General features: G+C 36.5%; 2 protein-coding genes across 3 annotated transcripts; one reads left to right on the forward strand and one right to left on the reverse strand.

The window, feature by feature from the left end:
• Positions 1–4,906: 4,906 nt before the first annotated feature.
• Positions 4,907–5,689, forward strand: Lamtor5 (Late endosomal/lysosomal adaptor, MAPK and MTOR activator 5). The gene has a single exon (XM_069505359.1). It carries the CDS (start codon positions 5,006–5,008, stop codon positions 5,279–5,281), a length of 276 nt encoding a protein of 91 aa, XP_069361460.1. The 5' UTR covers positions 4,907–5,005; the 3' UTR covers positions 5,282–5,689.
• Positions 5,690–6,634: 945 nt separating this feature from the next.
• Positions 6,635–19,028, reverse strand: fwe (Calcium channel fwe). Of its 2 annotated transcripts, XM_034971082.2 has the most exons (6): positions 18,937–19,028; positions 18,731–18,851; positions 15,288–15,495; positions 14,620–14,730; positions 12,413–12,546; positions 11,019–11,159 (listed from the first exon to the last, which is right to left on the reverse strand). In XM_034971082.2, exons 1-5 carry the CDS (start codon positions 18,937–18,939, stop codon positions 12,414–12,416), a joined length of 576 nt encoding a protein of 191 aa, XP_034826973.1. In that variant the 5' UTR covers positions 18,940–19,028; the 3' UTR covers positions 11,019–11,159; position 12,413. The 2 variants fall into 2 exon arrangements, with proteins under 2 accessions (XP_034826910.1, XP_034826973.1); XM_034971019.2 differs by lacking the exon at positions 12,413–12,546 and having other exon boundaries at positions 6,635–11,159.
• Between the last annotated feature and the right edge of the window lie 745 nt (positions 19,029–19,773).

Below are 19,773 nucleotides of genomic sequence, written 5' to 3' on the forward strand. Positions count from 1 at the left end.
TAATAACATAGCCTGTAAGTTCCATCTAAGTGGAAATTCCTTTATGGAACAATAAATGTCTTAAACCTCAAAAACCTAAACTAGGCTTAATATTGAGATCAAAGTCATACTCAAAACCATATTTTATTCAAAATACCTAGGTACCTACTACCTACAATTGTACACTTTCTGATTGTCAACTGATTATGTAAACGATAAATTAATACGTAAACTTAAAACTAAAGCTGCGAGGGTTCCAAACGCGCCCTAGTTTGACAAGAGCACACAAGGATCTATTTCTGGCTCGCAAATACCTACTCGTATCTCAAATCAGGCTAAAGTATTATGTTCAGTCAGTAAAAGCCGCCGACTGTCCCCCCAAACCCCGCCCCCCCCCCCCCCCCCCCCCCCCGCCCCCGCCGCCTCATACCCCGATTACCATCTCAACCTGTCGCGGACTATATCTATCTAATCATTTTCCACCAGCTCTTCAAATTATAGATTCGAACACCGGTTTTAAAACATTCTTATTAATCATAACACTTAATTATTATTGTGCAATGAGTCAAGCGAAATGTCTGCTTTTTGCAGTTTAAAAAGTTCAATAGAATAATTTCGTAACTTTTCACAGTGTTTCATTTGACCAAAAAAATTTCCCTCTTCTGTTTTCAGTATTAATCGATTAAGGGATGCATTTTAAATGCACGAGTAGAACACCCACGTGTCAATTTCAAATACTTTTTTTTATAAAAAATGTTAAAGTTCCAGTGACCTTTTCATGAAAAAAAATTAAAAATATTCCTCAAACTTAACTATCCAAGATATTTATTTCCAGAGGTGATTTTCCAAAATTAAAAAGTGGAAAACATGCGCCTAAAGATGTTTCATCAGCCTATAATTATCTGAAATAAATATCTTGGATAGTTAAGTTTCAAGAATATTTTTAATTTTTTTTCATGAAAATATCACTCAAATTTCAATATTTTTTATAAAAAAAAGTATTTGAAATTGACACGTGGGTGTTCTACTCGTGCATTTAAAATGCATCCCTTAAGGTTCGTACGCACCTGAGCGGCGCGGCGCGGCGCTTCAGTCCGACTGCAGAACGCTTCACCTCAGGCCGCTCGACGGTGCCTACCGCACTACAACTTCAGTACGCGGCAGCTCGCGTCACTTGCGCGTCACTTTTACACCCGTTCGCGTACGAGCAACAACGTCGCAAGATGAGCGACAGTGAAGAGGATTTGATTATTATTTCTTTGTTGTGCAGAAGAAGAACGAATTATCGAAGAGAAAAAACCGGCCAAGTGCGAGTCAGGCTCGCGCAATGAGGGTTCCGTACTACATTCGTATGATTTCGATAATTCAAAAACTATGATGCATAAAAATAAATAAAAATCTGTTTTAGAATGTACAGGTGAAGACCTTTCATATGATACCCCACTTGGTATAGTCACTCACTTCGAAAGTTGAAAATACTAATTATTAGTTCATGACCACAATTTAATTTTTTTTTGTGTGATCTAACCCTAAATTCACGGTTTTCAGATTTTTCCCCAAATGTCAGCTATAAGATCTACCTACCTGCCAAATTTCATGATTCTAGGTCAACGGGAAGTACCCTGTAGGTTTCTTGACAGACAGACGGACAGACAGACAGACAGACAGACAGACAGACAGACAGACAGACAGACAGACAACAAAGTGATCCTATAAGAGTTCCGTTTTTCCTTTTGAGGTACGGAACCCTAAAAAAGAAGAAGAAATGGATTGCTGACATACCAAAGTCACGCTATCAAGAAGGATATCACATTTTGTTTCCTCGCCTTCTTAATGACTCTGTACCATTTCACATTTACTTCAGAATGTCGAAGACAAAATTCTTTATGCTATTGCCTAATAGTTTTTGTGGAAATTACATTAGAAACAATAGGTATACCACACAGGTCGGTAATATAATCCTACAAGAAACCTATGTCCAGCAGTGGACATATCTATTGGTTGATGATGATGATGATGATGATAGTTTTTATGGAAATTATAAAAAAATATTTATGCATATCCATACTTATATTATTATCAACGCAAAAGTGTATTTGTCTGTCTATCTACTAGCTTTTGACGGCTCAACAGCTTAACCGAATTTGATGAAATTTGTTACAAAGTTGAATTACATCCCGGGGAAGGACAGGCTACTTTTTATCCTGGAAAATGAAAGAATTTCCACAGGATTGTTAAAGGCCCATTTATATGAAGTTTGGACCAGAGGTAGCTTGCATTCCGGGAATTGACAGAGGTAGGCAACTTTTTATCCCGGAAAATCAAAGAGTTCACACGGGATTAAAAATCTAAAAAAAAATGCAACTAGATGATGCCTGCGACTTCGTCCGCGTGGATTTAGATTTTTCTATAGGTGAGCACATTTCCGGGAATCACCTACTAGTACCTATATACCTGAGATAGATTATACCCTGTAGGATAAAAGTAGCCTATGTGTACCTACACATAGGCTAGTTTTATCCCGAAAATCAAAAAGTTTCCACGGGATTTTTAAAAAACCTACATCTACGCGAACGAAGTTGCGGGCATCAGCTAGTCCCTTAGGTTCTGTGGAAATTACATTAGAAAAAGCATTTTCGCAAAATGTCTTTGTTTTATGTGCAATAGAATATATAAAATAGGCAGGTAAACACAGGTACATATTATATCTAAATACCTATATAAAAGAAAAAGGTGACTGACTGACTGATCTATCAACGCACAGCTCAAACTACTTGACGGATCGGGCTGAAATTTGGCATGCTGGCTAGCTAACTAGCTAATATGACGTAGACATCCGCTAAAAAGGGATTTATGAAAATTCAACCCCTAAGGGGGTAAAATAGGGGTTCGAGATTTGTGTAGTCCACGCGGACGACGTCGCGGGCATAAGCTAGTATAATATAAACACAAGTACAACAATAGGTAGGCATATTTCCGAAACTATTAATTCTACCTAGATGAAGTAGGTAGGTATAATATTATGTACATAATATATTATAGTTATTTAATCAGGATTATTTTTACCATTGATGTTTTCTCATAACGCTCGGAGAGACATTTATACATTTAGACACTGGGAAGGGGGGAAGCCGACTTCCTAGGGGTTGGGACCTTTGAGGATATACTTCTAAGAGCATGAGGAACACGTCATGTGTCAAAAATTAAACCTACGTTATTTATTTTGAGGTCTATCTTGCCGATTCTTGCCTGTACTTTAAATACCTAACAAGATGCGCGTGTATCTTATTCGAGCGACGTACGCATACTGAAGCGCCGCGCCGCGCCGCTGGGTATGTCGCACTAGCGTCACTGCACTGCGCGTCGCTTCGGTGCGCTTCAAAATATTCTCTCCAGCCGTGCCGCGCGGCAACGCGCGGTGAAGCGCCGCGCCGCGCCGCTCTAGTGCGATATGCGCCATACAAAATGATAGAAATGATATTTTGAAGCTCTGTGCCGCGACGTGAAGCTCACTGAAGCGCCGCGCCGCGCCGCTTAGGTGCGTACGAACCTTAAATCGATTAATACTGAAAACAGAAGAGGGAAATTTTTTTGGTCAAATGAAACACTGTGCTTTTTAATCGAGTGAAGTTTTTATCTACTCTATTATTGACTCTATTAGTCAATATACATATATATTAAAGTACGCGTCAGGTCGAAATGGCAATCGGGGAGGGAACGCCCCGCACACGGTTCACAGCCCCCGCGCTAATCCGGTGCGGGCAAACGCGGATGACGTGCGGGTGTGCGGGGCATCCCCCCACCTTAAGTAGGTATAGGTCCTCCGATGGCTATTTCAACCTGTCTTGTCGTTGAACGTTGTTGGACCGTCGACATCAGACGAGTCGCAGGGAGCCGCTGGATGGCGGCGGCGCAAGACCGTGGCGTGTGGAAGTCCCTACAAGAGACCTATGTCCAGCAGTGACGTCTATTGGTTGATGATGATGATGATGATGATGATGATGTCTTGTCTACCAACGGCATCGCTGGTATATTACCCATGGTCTACCCGCCGCGCCAAGAACCGAGGTTAGGACTCTGTGGAATCCTAGGAATGCTAAATGCTTAATTCTAGAACCTGACATTGGCTAATCTGTGTAACGCTAGAAGAAGAAGAAAATAATTTGTCTCTGAAGTAATAAAGAATAATGGAGAGTCCTTATTTAGTAGCTTGGATGATGAATAAAGGTAGATGCAGAAACGTTTGCTTTCTCATTCGCACTAAAAAGAGAACACAGATAAAGTTACTAATGTGATAAACAGAGACGCAGCTAACCTATTTTTTGTCCCTTATCGTGTAACTGGTTTTTTTCAAGAATACATACAAGAAGTTGCAAAACAAACTTTGAGAATTCATGGCGTAATTGTCTTTCTCATGAGTTATTTACTTGTTTTCACATAAAAAACGTTTAATACAAATATTGTTGATCGGTTAATACAAATATTGACTACTAAACAATGGTAATAGGTAATTGTCGTGTTATTCATCGTTACGTCGTGCTATCGCTATCTCATACGCGGTTACACAATACTTACATCTACCTATTATTCTATCTACGTTATCTCCTAATATTATACTTTACTAGCTTATGCTCGCAACTTCGTCCGCGTGGACTGCACAAATTTCAAACACCTATTTCACCCATTTAGGGGTTGAATTTTCAAAAATCCTTTCTTAGCGGATGCCTATGTCTTAATAGCTATCTGCATACCAAATTTCAGCCCGATCCGTCCAGTAGTTCGAGCTGTGCGTTGATAGATCAGTCAGTCAGTCAGTCAGTCAGTCACCTTTTCCTTTTATATATTTAGATTAAGATTATATTAATCTGTGACATTGCTGCATATTGCATTGTTTGTTTCAAAAAGGCTAAAACCCAGAGCCAGAGCCGTAAAACCAGTTTTAAAAAAATGCATTGTTTGTTTCGTGACTATAGTTATTTTTGCCTATCAAATTTAAGCTAAAATTATTAAATAGTGATAACCAAACATGGAAAAAGAGCTAGATAAAGTGGTTGAAGAGATCATGTCTACTCCAAACGTGGCCGGGTGTTTAGTGGCGGATCACCAGGGACTTTGCCTGGCATCGAAAGGCTCCGCTCACGTTGACTCCGCAGGCCTCATCGTCGCTATATCGGAGCAGGCGTGTAAAATCCAACCCAATCTGAAGCCGCCCACTGTGTGCCTGGAGACTGATAACAAAGCGTGCCTCATTCAGAGGCATGGGACGATCACGGGAGCTGTTTTTAAACAGACACTACCATAGGATGTTTTGTCGATTCTGAGTATTCTATTATAGTCATATTATAGTGATATTGGAGTTTTAAAAATGCTCAAGCGGCAACATGAGTGTTTTTAAGCCTACAACAAACTTTATAGAAGTGCGCATCGTGTATAAGATTTACAATACAAGTACCTAACTACAACATGGAATGTCTTCATACAATAGCTTGTATTAGGTACAAGTAGGTAATCTATCTACCTATATAGAATATAGATTAGTCTCCTGCACGTTACTCAGTAGACAAGTACCCTAAAGATGGGTTTACATTAACAAGCAGGCCCTGGTTAAATACAGCCTATATTAAGAAGATTACCTATGTACCTAATAGTTGTATTAAGAACTGTATTGTAATGATATTTTTTCTACTTAAAATATATTTTTTTTGTTGCAGTTTGTCTTTTTATCATAGTGAATTTATAATACTTGAAGGATTATTTGAACTTTCATAGAAAATCATATAATCCATACTTATATTTTTCATACGAAAGTGTGACTATCAGCTTTTCATGGCTCATCCATTTACCTGTCTTAATGAAAATGGATGCAGAGATAACTTGGGTACATCCCAGGAACTAGAAAGAGGAATACAATCGTCAAATTAGAATGTATGATGGATAGATGTAGAATGCCTCTTTCTGAAATAATTGGTAACTATGATATTATTTGTGCTTTTTGGCTAAGAAGAATTTATTGCCAGCTTTTGTGCACTAGTCTAAATTGAAGAAAATATAGGTATATTCACTAGGTGATGCCCGCGACTTCCGCGTGGATTTTCATTTTTCAAAATCCCCTGGGAACTGATTTTCCGGGATAATTAGTCCATGTGTTAATCCAGGGTATAATCTATCTACCTTCCAAATTTCAGCCAAATTGGGTATTTTACTACATCAAAAATAAATTATTTCTCAGTGATTATTAGAGGGTCTTCCATCCACGTCCTTTGTTGGTTTAAAGTGTAATAACCATTTTAAATTATATTCTATTAAACTAAAAAAGCACGTCAAATGATTGTGACGTCACACACCGGTATTTCATAGAATCTCGCATACTAACGCGGTGTCCTATGTGAGCGACGTGAAAGAGTAACAAACATACACACACAAACTTTCGCCTTTATAATATTAGTGTGATAAGCTTCCAGTTAAAAAAAGTTCTGCATGTCGGAGCAAATGTAGTTTCCCTACCGTAAAATTTATGTCGTTGATGTAAGCTTATTTCATTTATTAGAAACTAGACGATGCTCGCGACTGCGTGATTTAGGTTTTTTAAAATACCGGATTTAATCCACGCGTACGAAGTCGCGGGCATCAGCTAGTGAGAAATAAAAGATCTAAATCTCAATATACACACATTTATTACAGATATGCCTTCCTAAACTTTTAACATTTATTGACAAGAAACAATGCACTAATTAATAGCTACCAACTATTTATAACCATAATTATATTTATTGATGCAACTTGAAACTACCTGTATTAATATATGAACAGTGTTGCCACATAAGATTTTCAATGGCTATTAAATATAATCCACAATGAAAAGAATTCAATATAAATCATTATACATAATCCTGCATAAAATAACTAAAGTTCAGTGTTACTATCGTCTTTTCACAATATTCACTGTGGAAAAGCCAAGCACCATGTTTGGACTTGGTAATTCTAGATTTGCGTTCAATTTAATCAACACTTGGCAACCCTGTATAGCTAAAACGTTAAAAACTATCCTTTTAAAAACAATATTTTCATAATGTAATAGTACCCAATTTTATTATATAATAATAATAAATATAATATGTTATGTGACCAGTAGTAACATACCTAACTACGATTGAAAATCTACAACTCTCGAAATAATATAGAAACATAAAATATAAAAAGTTTCACAACTACATTTAATGGTAAATAGATTTTTCAATATTGCTTGCATTAGAAAATAGAAATCCTAATTTTGTAATGTATCAGGCACTAAAAATTAACGAAATTCTATTATATTAACAGCATAATTAAAATATACAAAATTACATTTAAAAGGAATATTTTCAATTATTCTTAAAATAATTTTAAATAAGTAGTAGGTAAAAACAAATAATTATAATAGTAAATATAACCTATTACATAAGCTTAAAACAAGGAAGCACGCAAAAACTAGCATTAGTTACCCTATAATGTTACCAGATGGAAAATTTCTCTATGATTCATAAATAAAGTGAGCTGACAACACCAATTCAAAAAATGAAGTATTTTATAAGCTGTATGAGCAAATATTTTAACCTAAAGTTAACATTTACCTAAAGACTAGGGTCTTTTATTAATACTTCTCCATTTTAAATCCTCCTAACATATTATTATTATGTTACAAAAATATCAATAAGTAACAGTGATATTTTAACAAACTGTAATAATTATGTAATAATTGGAATAATTTTTATGGTAATAATGATTATAAAGATTACACAATGAGTCGAGACAATCTACCCTAAAAATCGTGTGGCATATAAAATGGACTATGAAAATTGTATTTTACTGAGAAATATAGCCTAGATCTAGAAACTTCAGAAAGTTGCACGTTCACAACTTGCTGGCTACAGGCTACTTGACACCATTCCATCTAGAAACTCAAAAAAAGTTTATCATGGAAATTGAAATTCATGTGTAGATGTTTATAATTGTTACATTTCACAAGTGCGCGTGGCTCATGCTTGTGTTTAAGTCGTATGAGTAAAGTAAAAGTGTGCGTTTGCGAGCGACTGATTGGTTCGACATGCACACTTACGCAATGTTCATATTGTATACGACTTAAAATACCTTAAGTTCACGCACACTCGTAAAGTGCAAGAACTATACTAATTTAATAGACTATGTGCAGCAAATTGTCTTATCTATATACCGAATATATAGAGATAAATAAAAAAAAAATCAAGACTTCATGGAATGTTTTCAATATTACCTATTTACATTTTTAACCAAGAAATATATTTAATTATAATTTTTAAAAAATTGGTCGCATAATTTAATTTTCATAAGTTAGTGAATTTGAACTAATAATAATAATTTGATTTGTTATAATTTATTTTAATTTAATTACCTAATAACAGTAAGCGAATTAATAAATAATTACATTTCCCTAAGTATGTTATTTATAGGTCAAAGCCGATATGAAAAATTTGAACAATAATTTGTAATATTAGGTATACTTATGTACTTGCACAAAGAAAAATATATTCATTCATAAAATATAAGGGTGCGCTGTTTCAATTTAGAAATTCAATTAGCTGGAAAATATCCAGTCTAAATCATAATAAAAAATAATTTAAAATGATATAAACTGGTGTGCAATGTGCATGTCCTAATTCAAATTTCAATTCCAGTGGCCAATTTTGTTGTACACAATCTCTAAACAAAAGTGCCAGGTCTTACAAATCTATTATAGTACTATCCTTTTCTGCAGGTAGCATTATGCAAGAGATAGCCATACAGTCCAGTCATTATTTTAGTTTAGTGATTGTGTACAACAGAATTAACCCGATTGTCACACTATAATTATTTACTATCTAAAACACCTCTATACATGATATAATATTATTACAATATACAGTCAAATCAATCATTTATCCTAATAATCAAGATAATCTATCGATTATCCAAAAAATGTTATATTATAATGGGACTTTACGAAAAATTATTTGAAACACTTCATTTAGGGCCAAGTTGTATTTACAGCTATTAAAATAACAGTTTAGCTTTCCCTTGTTTTATTGAAATTTTTCTGGAATAAATCTTGCTATTTAGATGTCGAATCAAGTTATTTTGGCCATAGAAGCAACAAATCGAAACTTAAATATGAGAAAATATAATTCACATAATAGTGAACGCATGAGTAATAGTTCCAGCAGTTTACGTAAACTGTTTAATTATGGTCCATCGAACCGGATTCAAGTGATAACCAAGCAATTTTTATGTTTCCTCAAGAAAATATATTGAATCTATCAAAATGTTTATTTTACAAACGATGCCTTTTCGAATCTATATTAAGATATATTGGTCCATAAAAATGAACTGCCAAAATTTATTTACGAGTACAATATTATGCTCCTAGATCTAACAAATCACGACTCCCTACTCGTAATCTAGGAATAGTAAAAAATTCACGCAAAACACAACAAACACTGTTAGAATAGAGGTGACTTAGGAAAATTATCTTTTCAACAATGATTTATATGGGGGAGAAGGTACTTATATAATATATTTCACATGCAATACGCCAAAACAATATTTTCTTCATTTATGAAGATAGTATATTTTATTGAGTGTGATCCTAAAATATACGTTTAAGTTATAGATAAGATACGAGCATAATAATCTACAAAAAGTAATAATCCTACTAATATTATAAATGCGAAAGCGTGTCTGTGTTACTTTTTCATGGCTCAACAAATGAACTTATCTTGAGTCTTGACGAAATTTGGCACAAAGATAGACCTATATTTTTTAACTGGTTTATGGCTCTGGGTTCTAGCCCTTTTGAGCCCAAAGATAGACCTAGGATTATTTTTAACCCAGAAGCAAAATCAGTTCCCACGGAAATTTTAAAAATCCAAATCCACGCGGGCGAAGGCGCGGGTATCAACTAGGTATAAGTGAATCAATTAACATATTATATCGTGTACATTGATGTGTCATTGTAATAAATATGATTGCAACTTAAACACTTGCGTTATTTACGTATACAATAAGCAATATTTCAACGCATCATAAATACCTATAGTATGCGATAGTTCGAGATGGTAATCGGGGAGGGAACGCCCCGCACTAACTCGGTGCGGGCGAGCGAACTGCGCAGGTGTGCGGGGCGTCCCCCGCCTCAATCCCCGATTGCCATCTCGACCTGTCGCGATATATCAATCTGTGTACACATATATAAAACACGCACATAATAATTATTTGGATATGTCACACAACAATAAACCCATAAATATATAAAGCATAGTACGCGACAGCTCGAGATCGCAATCAGCGTTCAGGCGGGGGGACGCACCGCATACCCGCGCTATGCCGCAGCGGGAGCGCGGGGCTTTCCCAGTCCCCACCCCTATTGCCATCTCGACCTGTTATTTATACAAAAAAACCAGTTTCATTACATCATACCTATCTTTTTTTTTTCAACATTCATGCAGTAGGTATATTTTTTACACGATAATTCAAACTATGTTGGCTAACTTTTTAACAAATATGTGTGATTGTTATATTTTTCTACGAAGAAATAAGTGAGCTTTAGCCGATTTATACATATATTTATAATGAATATCACTCACGATAGTTTAAACGCTAAAAAAAGTTTGTCATTTTCAAAAATGAACCAATATAAATAGGTCTCCAAGCAGTCTAACCGCAGAACGTAATAGAGGCCATCATCTGAGGTGACTGAGTCCGGTGAAGCTGAAAGGCTGTTCATTGGTTGGTGAAATTAATCAATATAAGTGTCTCCAAAAAAAACTTATATACAAAGATGAACCAATATAAGTAGGTCTCTAAGCAGACTAACCGCAGAGCGTAATGGAGGTCACTATCACTTGGTGACGGGGTCCGGTGAAGCTGATAGGATGTTCATTGGTTGGTGAAATTAATCAATATAAGTGTCTCCAAAAAAAACTTATATACAAAGATGAACCAATATAAGTAGGTCTCCAAGCAGTGTAACTGCAGAGCGTAATGGAGGTCACTATCACTTGGTGGTGGGGGGTCCGGTGAAGCTGAAAGGCTGTTCGTTGGTGACGAGGTTGGCGCGCGGCGCGGTGGTGGGCTGGCCTTGTCCCGCCTCGAGGTTGGCCGCCGACGTCCTCATGTCATCTATGGACGCTCTGCAGAAGCCAAATTGTAAGTTTTATACATGAAGTAACTCGTGAAAGTTGCGGACATAGCTTAAAGTCTATCCTACAGAATCAAATTTCAACTATTGACGAAATTTTATCAATTGGCTCAAGATACAAGACTTATACGACAAGATACGAGAGCTCATCTTGTAATTTTTCATCAAAGTGTAAACAGTTTTTTTAATAGGTCTAAAAATAAATTACTTAAAGAAATCAGGCCCTAGCGAGTATTTAACAAATAAAAACAAGTGCATTCAAAGAACAGTGTTTTCTAAAAGCAATGTAGCATATCTACTATAAGAATGACTATATTATACACAAAAAGATAGTAACCAGATACATCATTGCTTATTTCTAAATTACAGGCAGAAAGCAAGTTTTTTATTTATAAATTTGGAAAATAAAATAAAACCTACCTAAACTAAAACTTGTTATATGTAGTTAGTTCCCAGCAGCGATTATAGATGGCAAAACTAGGTGATTCCTTGGCCGCAGCGACCCCTTCCTAGGGTTAGGGGTTGCTGCGTAACTAGCGTTACAAACTTTAATTTTGTTTCGTAGTCTCTTTATTTTTAAAAGCGCAAGCGCAATATTATGTATAGGTACATAATGTTGGCTATCCCACCGATATTGTTTGCGACAGAGAATGGCAGTTTGATTTATCAAATTAATGGTCAAAATCAGTAATCAATTCAATGATATTATACCATAGATAAAATTATGTTATCTTCATATAACATGCTGTATAACATGCATTCTCGCTGATGAGAAAGATAGAAGATACAAACCGCACGAGGGTAGAAGAAATAGCGCTCTACAAATGTAACCCAAATGCGGTAATTAGCCAATTAAAAAAACAGTTTAGAAATAATTGTTCTTTTTTTACATAAAATATAGCGAATCAACTCTGTTGATGAGTTACTATGCAACGTTATATGCCTATATAAACACATATAAAATTGTATGTTATTTTAGACAAATAACAGTTTAATCTTTCTTAGTAACTTATCGATAGATTACATCGATATTGTTAATTTCGGCAGTCACAGTCGTAAAACATTTGACAACATGTGTGAATTCGCTCACTCATATTTCCGCTGGAAAACAAACAAGCAATACAATGGAAAAAATCATGCAAGCCGTGCCGTGCGTGCATTATAGTTCTCAATGGATAGAAGCTAGCTGTGAACTAGGAACAAATCATGCAGTAGCTAAAGTGGTCGCGCCAATGCGGGTATTGCCTTAGTTGGGGCGCCACACGTCAGGGTCCTCCATAAGAGTGACGGTGTGGTCCTGCGAGGCCGCCATGGGAGCCCCGGCCCCAGGGGGCGTGGTCCCGCCGCCCGCCATCGCCGCCATGTCATCCCGCGAACCCCTAGCCCGCACAGACAGTAAACGTAGGGGTTCCTTGGTGCGCAACGCATATAAACTCTTGAGTTCGCTAAACGCGGTATTAGTCTGACATTAGGGCCTTTCCGTAATATTTACGTTGCGATATCGCATCGCAAGAAAGACGTCGCACCTCAATAGAGTCAATACAATGCGGAGTCACACCGCAATTTTTTCTTCTTCGCAAATTTCTTCGCATCCGGCATTGTAGATTTTTAATAACGTTTCTTTGTATTCTGGTATTGTTTTATTTCAAAATGCGGGACGTTCCTGAATCAAGCAAATCTTTAAAATCGACATCTTGGAAAGTAGGCACCGCACCGTTCGAGTCGTGCAACCTCTCACCACAGATTTGTGCGTTGCGGCAACGCATCGTAAACTTCCACGATACGTTGTGCGTTCTCATACAATTTTACAATGCGACGTCACACCGCAAGTATTGTGAAACGACCTTTATTATGAATAATGTTTATGTCATAATCCACTACACTAGACAAGTGCGGTTTGGCCAGGCTTCACACGCCTTTGAGTACATTACTAACTGAGGCATGCGGATTTCCTCATGATTTTTTCCTTCACTGCACACTAAATTTCAATGATATTCCACTTGTTTGTCCGTTTACTAAGCTACGTTCAAACGCACCAAGGAACGCTTACCTTTAACCGCCAAGCAGTGTTATCTCACACATTATTAGTACACGAGTCACACTCAGGCGATCACGCACTCATCCGCTCCCAATCCGTAAAAATACGTACCTATATAAAATTATCTACGTCATTTACCATACAAAAACTTCTATGACTACTTCGGAACGTATTTTCAAGGGCTCGGATCGGATGAGTGCGTAACTGCCCTTCAGCTCTCGTCACGAAAATTAAAACTTCAGAGAAGTCTTTCAAAAGACTAGTAATTTTTCAAGTTGACGTGAACTGTGCGTCAATATACGTATCCTTACAGGCGGTTAGTTACGTCACGTTACCGTTAAGCTTTGACTATCAATAAACGCAAAATGGTTGGCATAATGATTCGTTAACTATGGACCATACCCTTAACCTTAATGATCATAGAGTAGTGACTTGTGCAACCCATTTGATTTTTATTGGTGGTCATAGTTTAACGGTAACTGTGACTTAATTTGAACTACCTGTTATGCAACTGGATCCTACCTGGATACCTGGAATTTTTTAAAAAGAATACTAGCCATGTTAAACGACTAATATTCCCCTTTCATCTCCAACTAAGCGTCAAGCTTGTGCTAGGAGTAGATACGACAATAGTGCAACGAGCGGGGTTTGAACCGTCGACCCTTTTCGGTTTTCAACCCACTCCTTTACCTGTTGAGCTATTGAGGTATGAACGGGAAAAAATATTCCCTCTTTCTCTCTCGTCCATACCGAATGGCAGATTTACACACAATTGGCGTTAACTTGAAATATTAGTCTCTGAGATCTATCAAATTTCGTGACAAGTTTCCAATATCCTCACCCATTGCACACAAATGGACAGATTTTTTTTAAATCAATCACCAAAGAGGTCAATTCTTTAAACCTGGAACTGAACTGGAGACTTCCCGAAAGCAAAATTTTAAATTCCACCACAATCATTAGAGAAAAAAATAGTTAGAATGCCCTCCACCATATTGAGCAGTAAATATGCTAGGCCTAAAAAGCAATAGTAATTAGAGCACTTAATATTTTATTTCGACGAAGTCGCGGGCATAACCTAGTAGTCCAATAAATTCAAATTTTATTCAGATATAAACTGAAAAAAATATAGTTTAACAACAAATCTCCAAAATTGATTAATCCAAAAACAACACGTGTTAGTAAAAGCAAAAACCCCACATTTGAAAACCATTATATTGTTGAATAGAAAATGATATGCTACGCGGCAGAAAATATTGTACATCCTTTAGAAAGAGATAGCGGTTTCGTAGAGCGTTGTCTCTGTCGTTGAGACCGACAAAACGTCACATAGGTATGAGTGACAGAGACAACGCTCTACAAATCTCATTCTAAAGGTCGATGTACAATATTTCTTGCCGGGTACTGTACATACTTCTTGCCTAGCGCCATCATGCCGTAGATGATGCCGGTGGCGAAGATGAGGCCGCTGCCGAACCACGTGCTCAGCGCGAAGAAGCACAGGAAGAACGGGGGCAGCGCCAGCCTGGGGAACAAAGACATTAAAAAACCGGTCAAGTGCGACTCAGACTGGGGGCACACGATGCGTTGCGGCGCCGCACCGCAAAGATTTCGCCGTATCAGCGAGCACACGAGCGGTGCGGCGCCGCAACGTTATGTCGCAGCGGCGCCGTAGCAGCGTTGGACAGTGGACAAAATGAGGCAAATGGTTATTGCTATAACAATAACGCTAAGGGCGGTTTCAGACTAGCGTATTTTTGCGCGTATACGGTCGTTCCAGCATACGCGCTTGCACGCGCGCTATATTACGCGCTTCAAAAAACAGGACTCGCGTATTTCGGCGTGGTCTCTCGCGGCTCGCGCTTAAACGAGCTTAGAAGCGCGTCAACGCTCGTACGAGTTGAGCGTGTGCCAAAAGGCGCACCTATACGCGCCTACATGCGCTTCTAAAAACGAGCTCATACGCGCGTATAAAACGCTAGTCTGAAACCGCCCTAAGTTTTTACTAGCGTTCTGGTTACACTCTGTATAAAATGGGGCTTTATTCAAGCACTCTAGGTCCAATCCAATATAGTTCCTTACCCCATATAAAGCGCAGCCTTGTTCCAATAAGGACGCGACTCCACCTTATCGGAGAGGACTTGCACATAGTCTATGAAGAAGCAGCAACACGGTGCTTCGCAGACTATCACCAGGAAGCCGGCCAGCATTTGCCAGATGCCAGCTATTAGGCAACTGACGTTCAGGAATATAATGCCCGTGCAGTTGAGGAGGCCGAGGATTATGGCAACTGGAGATATAAAATAATATACATATTACATGGACACGGTCGGCTTTGCATTCAACAGCACGTAGGATAGTAATAGTTACATTGCTGATGTATTTTCTTTTTAATTTATTTATTACTAGCTTATACTCGCAACCTCGTCGGCGTGGACTACACAAATTTCAAACCCCTATTTCACCCCCTTAGGGGTAGAATTTTCAAAAATCCTTTCTTAGCGGATGCCTACGTCATACTAGCTATCTGCATGCCAAGTTTCAGCCCGATCCGTCTAATAGTTTGAGCTGTGCGTTGATAGATCACAGTCGACTCAGTCGAGTCACCTTTTCCTTTTATATATTTAGATAATGCACATGTAATATAACAATTTCTGTTTCGCCAAACTGCACATCAGTTTATCGGCGAGTTTGCGCTCATAATGGATTAACTATTATTATTTATTTAGCGTTAGATAGGAAAAAATGGAGAAGTCTAGAGGAGGCCTATGTCCAAAGAGGACAACCTGAACTGTAAATTGTTGGTGTTACTAATTTTCTAGAATAAATTATGTAGGATAGGATAATTAAATAATAGGAAATAAGAAATTAGTAATACGGTTAGTTAGTAATATAAGATGTAAAACTAGTGTATCAGTGAATAAAGGCTATTTTATTTTATTTATTTTATTTATTATCATTATTTATAAGTATATTAACTTCACTGTATTCAGTTGGTGAAGGAGTCCTTAATAAAAACTTCATTTAACAACAACAATTGTATCTTTACATACTAGCTGATGCCCGCGACTTCGTGCGCATGGATTTGGGTTATAAAAATCCTGTGGGAACTCTTTAATTTTCCGGGATAAAAAGTAGCCTATGTCACTCTCCAGGTCTTAAACTATACCCATGCAAAAAATCACGTCAATCCGTTGCTCCGTTGCGACGTGATTGAAGGACAAACCAACTAACAAAAACACTTTCGCATTTATAATAAGGCTACTGATCTTACAAATATAACAACTATCAAAAAGTTGATTATGAATCTTTGAATTTTGTATTTGTATGTATAATACATATAGGATTGAGAGGTTAGTTTATAAGATGTAAAGTTTGAGTGTTGGGAGGTAGTCTCCAAAACTAGGTACTCATCCAATTTGATATTTGTTTTACTGATATATACAAAAAACCGGCCAAGTGAGAGTCAGGCGCGCGCAACGAGGGTTCCGTACTTCAGTCGTATTTTTTCGACATTTTACACGGTAATTCAAAAACTATGATGCGTAAAAATAAAAATAAATCACAGGCACTTTCATATGATACCCCACTTGATGTAGTTATCTTACTTCGAAAATTGAAAATACTAATATTTCGTTCATGACCACAATTTTTTTTTTGTGTGATGTAACCACAAATTCACAATTTTCAGATTTTCCCCCGAATGTCTGCTATAAGACCTACCTACCTGCCAAATTTCATGATTCTAAGTCAACGGGAAGTACCCTGTAGGTTTCCTGACAGACAGACAGACAGAGAACAAAATAAAAACATTTCCTAAATAAAAATACTTTTTATTTCCCACAGTCATGTTTAATCGCTGTCATCCTATATCTTTCATGCTTTACACAAAAAGATAAGATTTTAGGCAATTCTTATCTTTGACATCATTAATACATTAGTTAAGTATAGATAAAAAATTGACTTAGTAGCCAACATGTTTGGATCCTTTCAAAGGATTGTGAATTTGAATCCAAAAAATAATAATAGAATAAATAAATAAATTATTTTTTTATTTAAGTAAACTTTAAGTACTTTTGAATCGTCAAATGCATCTACCACTGGTACCACTGCCTTTCCTACCGAGAAAACAAAGCAAGAAACTCTGCAGTTCCTCTTTTCAAAGCTTTGATGTACATACAATATTATGCCATACTTATATAAAACAGTAATTGCATTACTCGTTCCAAGCTGCTAATTTCAAGTATTCTAACTATGTATTAGTTTGAAAGTATGAACTAACAATTTTTTTACAAGTATTTTGCAAGTAGAACACACTACAAAATGTAGACATGCAAAAAATTTAAGATTTCATCGATATAAATGACAAGATATGGTCAAGGGAACCCAATTTTTCATAGTTTAGAAACTAAATAAATCAGCGCCACCTCTTAGATACTAATGACCAAATGAACAACCCAATTGAAATTCAGATGTCACTGAGGTTGCATTGATGCTATAGCACCAATGAGTCGGTGCCATTTTGTTTGTTCAATATCCCTGCCCATACGAATTATAAGTCAATGGAAGAAGTTAATTTTTTGGTGGGAGGAGGCAATCATCTTCTATTGCAACCAATTGAATGAAACAAACTCAGTTGATTTATAGTATTAAGAAAACTAGTACATATATGTATAGTTAGTAGTAGTATTAAAAGAACGGAATAAAGAAAATGTTATACAATAACGTACACTATTGTTTATGTAACAAATAAAGTACAGTGTGTGGCAGAAAGTAATGTACATCAGCCTTTAGAATGACATTTTGGCTTTGTAAAGCGTTGTAAAACGTTTTGTAGGTCTCAATGACAGGGACAACACTACAAATCTGCTATCTCCTTCTTAATGTCTATGTAATGTACTTTCAGCCGCATACTGTACTTGCAAACTTGCGATTTGCTTAACTGCAGAAACAGTATCAAAAAAATCATCACTTCCCATATTATAAATGCGAAAGTGTGTTGGTTGGTTGATTTATTGGTTTGTCCTTCAATGAAATCGCAACAGAGCAACAGATCAAAGTGATTTTTTGCATAGGTTTAGTCAAAGACCAGAAGAGTGACCTAGGCTACTTTTATCCCAAAAATAAAGTTTTCACTGGATATTTACAAACCTGAATCCACACGAACGAAGTCACAGGTATCAGCTAGTGTGTAATGAAGAATTTTAAGAAATATGACTGTGATAGAAATAGAAAGTACCTACTGATTTTACAATTCATTGTTCGGAACTTGTAAAATGTAAATTAGCTTATTAGCTGTCATTGCATTAATTAAATGTATCATTGTTTATAAATTTTTTAAAGCTTTTACTTTTTGCAAGACTGTCCAACTATTGTTTGGATACCAGCTGAGCTGATAAGATATGGATTCAATGATAATTTAATGTCCTTTCTTATATTATTATTGCGAAGTTATTTGTTTAAACTCTAGGTCATTAACAGTGTACAGAGGGCGTTCTGTAAACAATGAAACTATAGGTACATACTGAAACTGCCAACTGTCCCCAGCCCTCGACCAGCGTAGCGCATCCACCAGGGGATGTCGTCTTTTTGGGCATTTTCGCCCCCTGGCCGCGCCATTAGCATAGTTATCTTGTCTGTTAGCGACTGCAATAACAATATACATTTTAATGCACTATTAATTTATATTATTAATAAGCTTTTAAAACAATAAAATTAATAAAAATCTTACCATTTTCGAAAAATCAATTCAATGTTCAATGCTTTTGTCAGCTGTCAAACTAATGGTCAAAGAGTATGTAATTCGTTTTTATTAACGTAACACTTCGTTTTTATTTTTATTTTATTTTGCTCACGGTCACCACAGACAAAGCCTATGGTTTATTATACCCTCAGACTAAGAATAATGGAATAAGGAGACTTGTCAAACGCGTATACCCGAAAGGGACAAAACAACAAAAGAAATAAAAATAATACTTACGCATGAAAGGTTATGTTTCATAATTTGCGTTCGCTACAATTTTTACACAGCAATGCAACATAAATAGCTTCTAAACACCTTCAATACTATATTTAAAACAGAAAACTAAATAAAAACTCGTAATATTCGCAATAAATTAAGTTATCACATAGGTTTGTACTTTGTTGGGCACAAACTACAACGTGCCCAACAAAAAAAGCTAACTTTGACAAAGACAAAAAACTGTGTGTACGTCTCTATCACTCTTCAGAGCTTTTCTATACACCTAGCTTGCTCTAACAAGGTATTAATATTTTAATGCTAATCTCCTTGATTCTTAACAAGATTCTTAATCTGTATGGGTAGGTGATGGGTCCATGGGGGTCCATGGGTCCCACCAACCCATGGATTAACAACGACCCATAGAGTTAAATATAAATTGCGCATGATGATTTTACTATAAAAATATTCTTCAATGTTTAATAATTCGTTTACTTCAATGTGTTTTGAATATTTTTCAAATAGATTATTGTTTCAAAAACTGAACAAAAAAAATTAAAAATAAAAATCATATGTAACGGAACGCATAACGTATAGAAATTTTTGTAA

Source organism: Maniola hyperantus, chromosome 1 (genome assembly GCF_902806685.2).
Source record: "Maniola hyperantus chromosome 1, iAphHyp1.2, whole genome shotgun sequence".
Lineage (NCBI taxonomy): Eukaryota > Metazoa > Arthropoda > Insecta > Lepidoptera > Nymphalidae > Maniola > Maniola hyperantus.

Coding starts and splice junctions, on each gene's coding strand:
- Lamtor5 (XM_069505359.1), top strand. CDS start 5,006: ATGGAAAAAGAGCTAGATAAAGTGGTTGAAGAGATCATGTCTACTCCA.
- fwe (XM_034971019.2), bottom strand. Junction 14,731..15,287: donor AAGGCTGCGCTTTATATGGG/GTAAGGAACTAT, acceptor TTTGTTCCCCAG/GCTGGCGCTGCCCCCGTTCT. Junction 11,160..14,619: donor ATGATGGCGCTAGGCAAGAA/GTATGTACAGTA, acceptor TGGCTTCTGCAG/AGCGTCCATAGATGACATGA.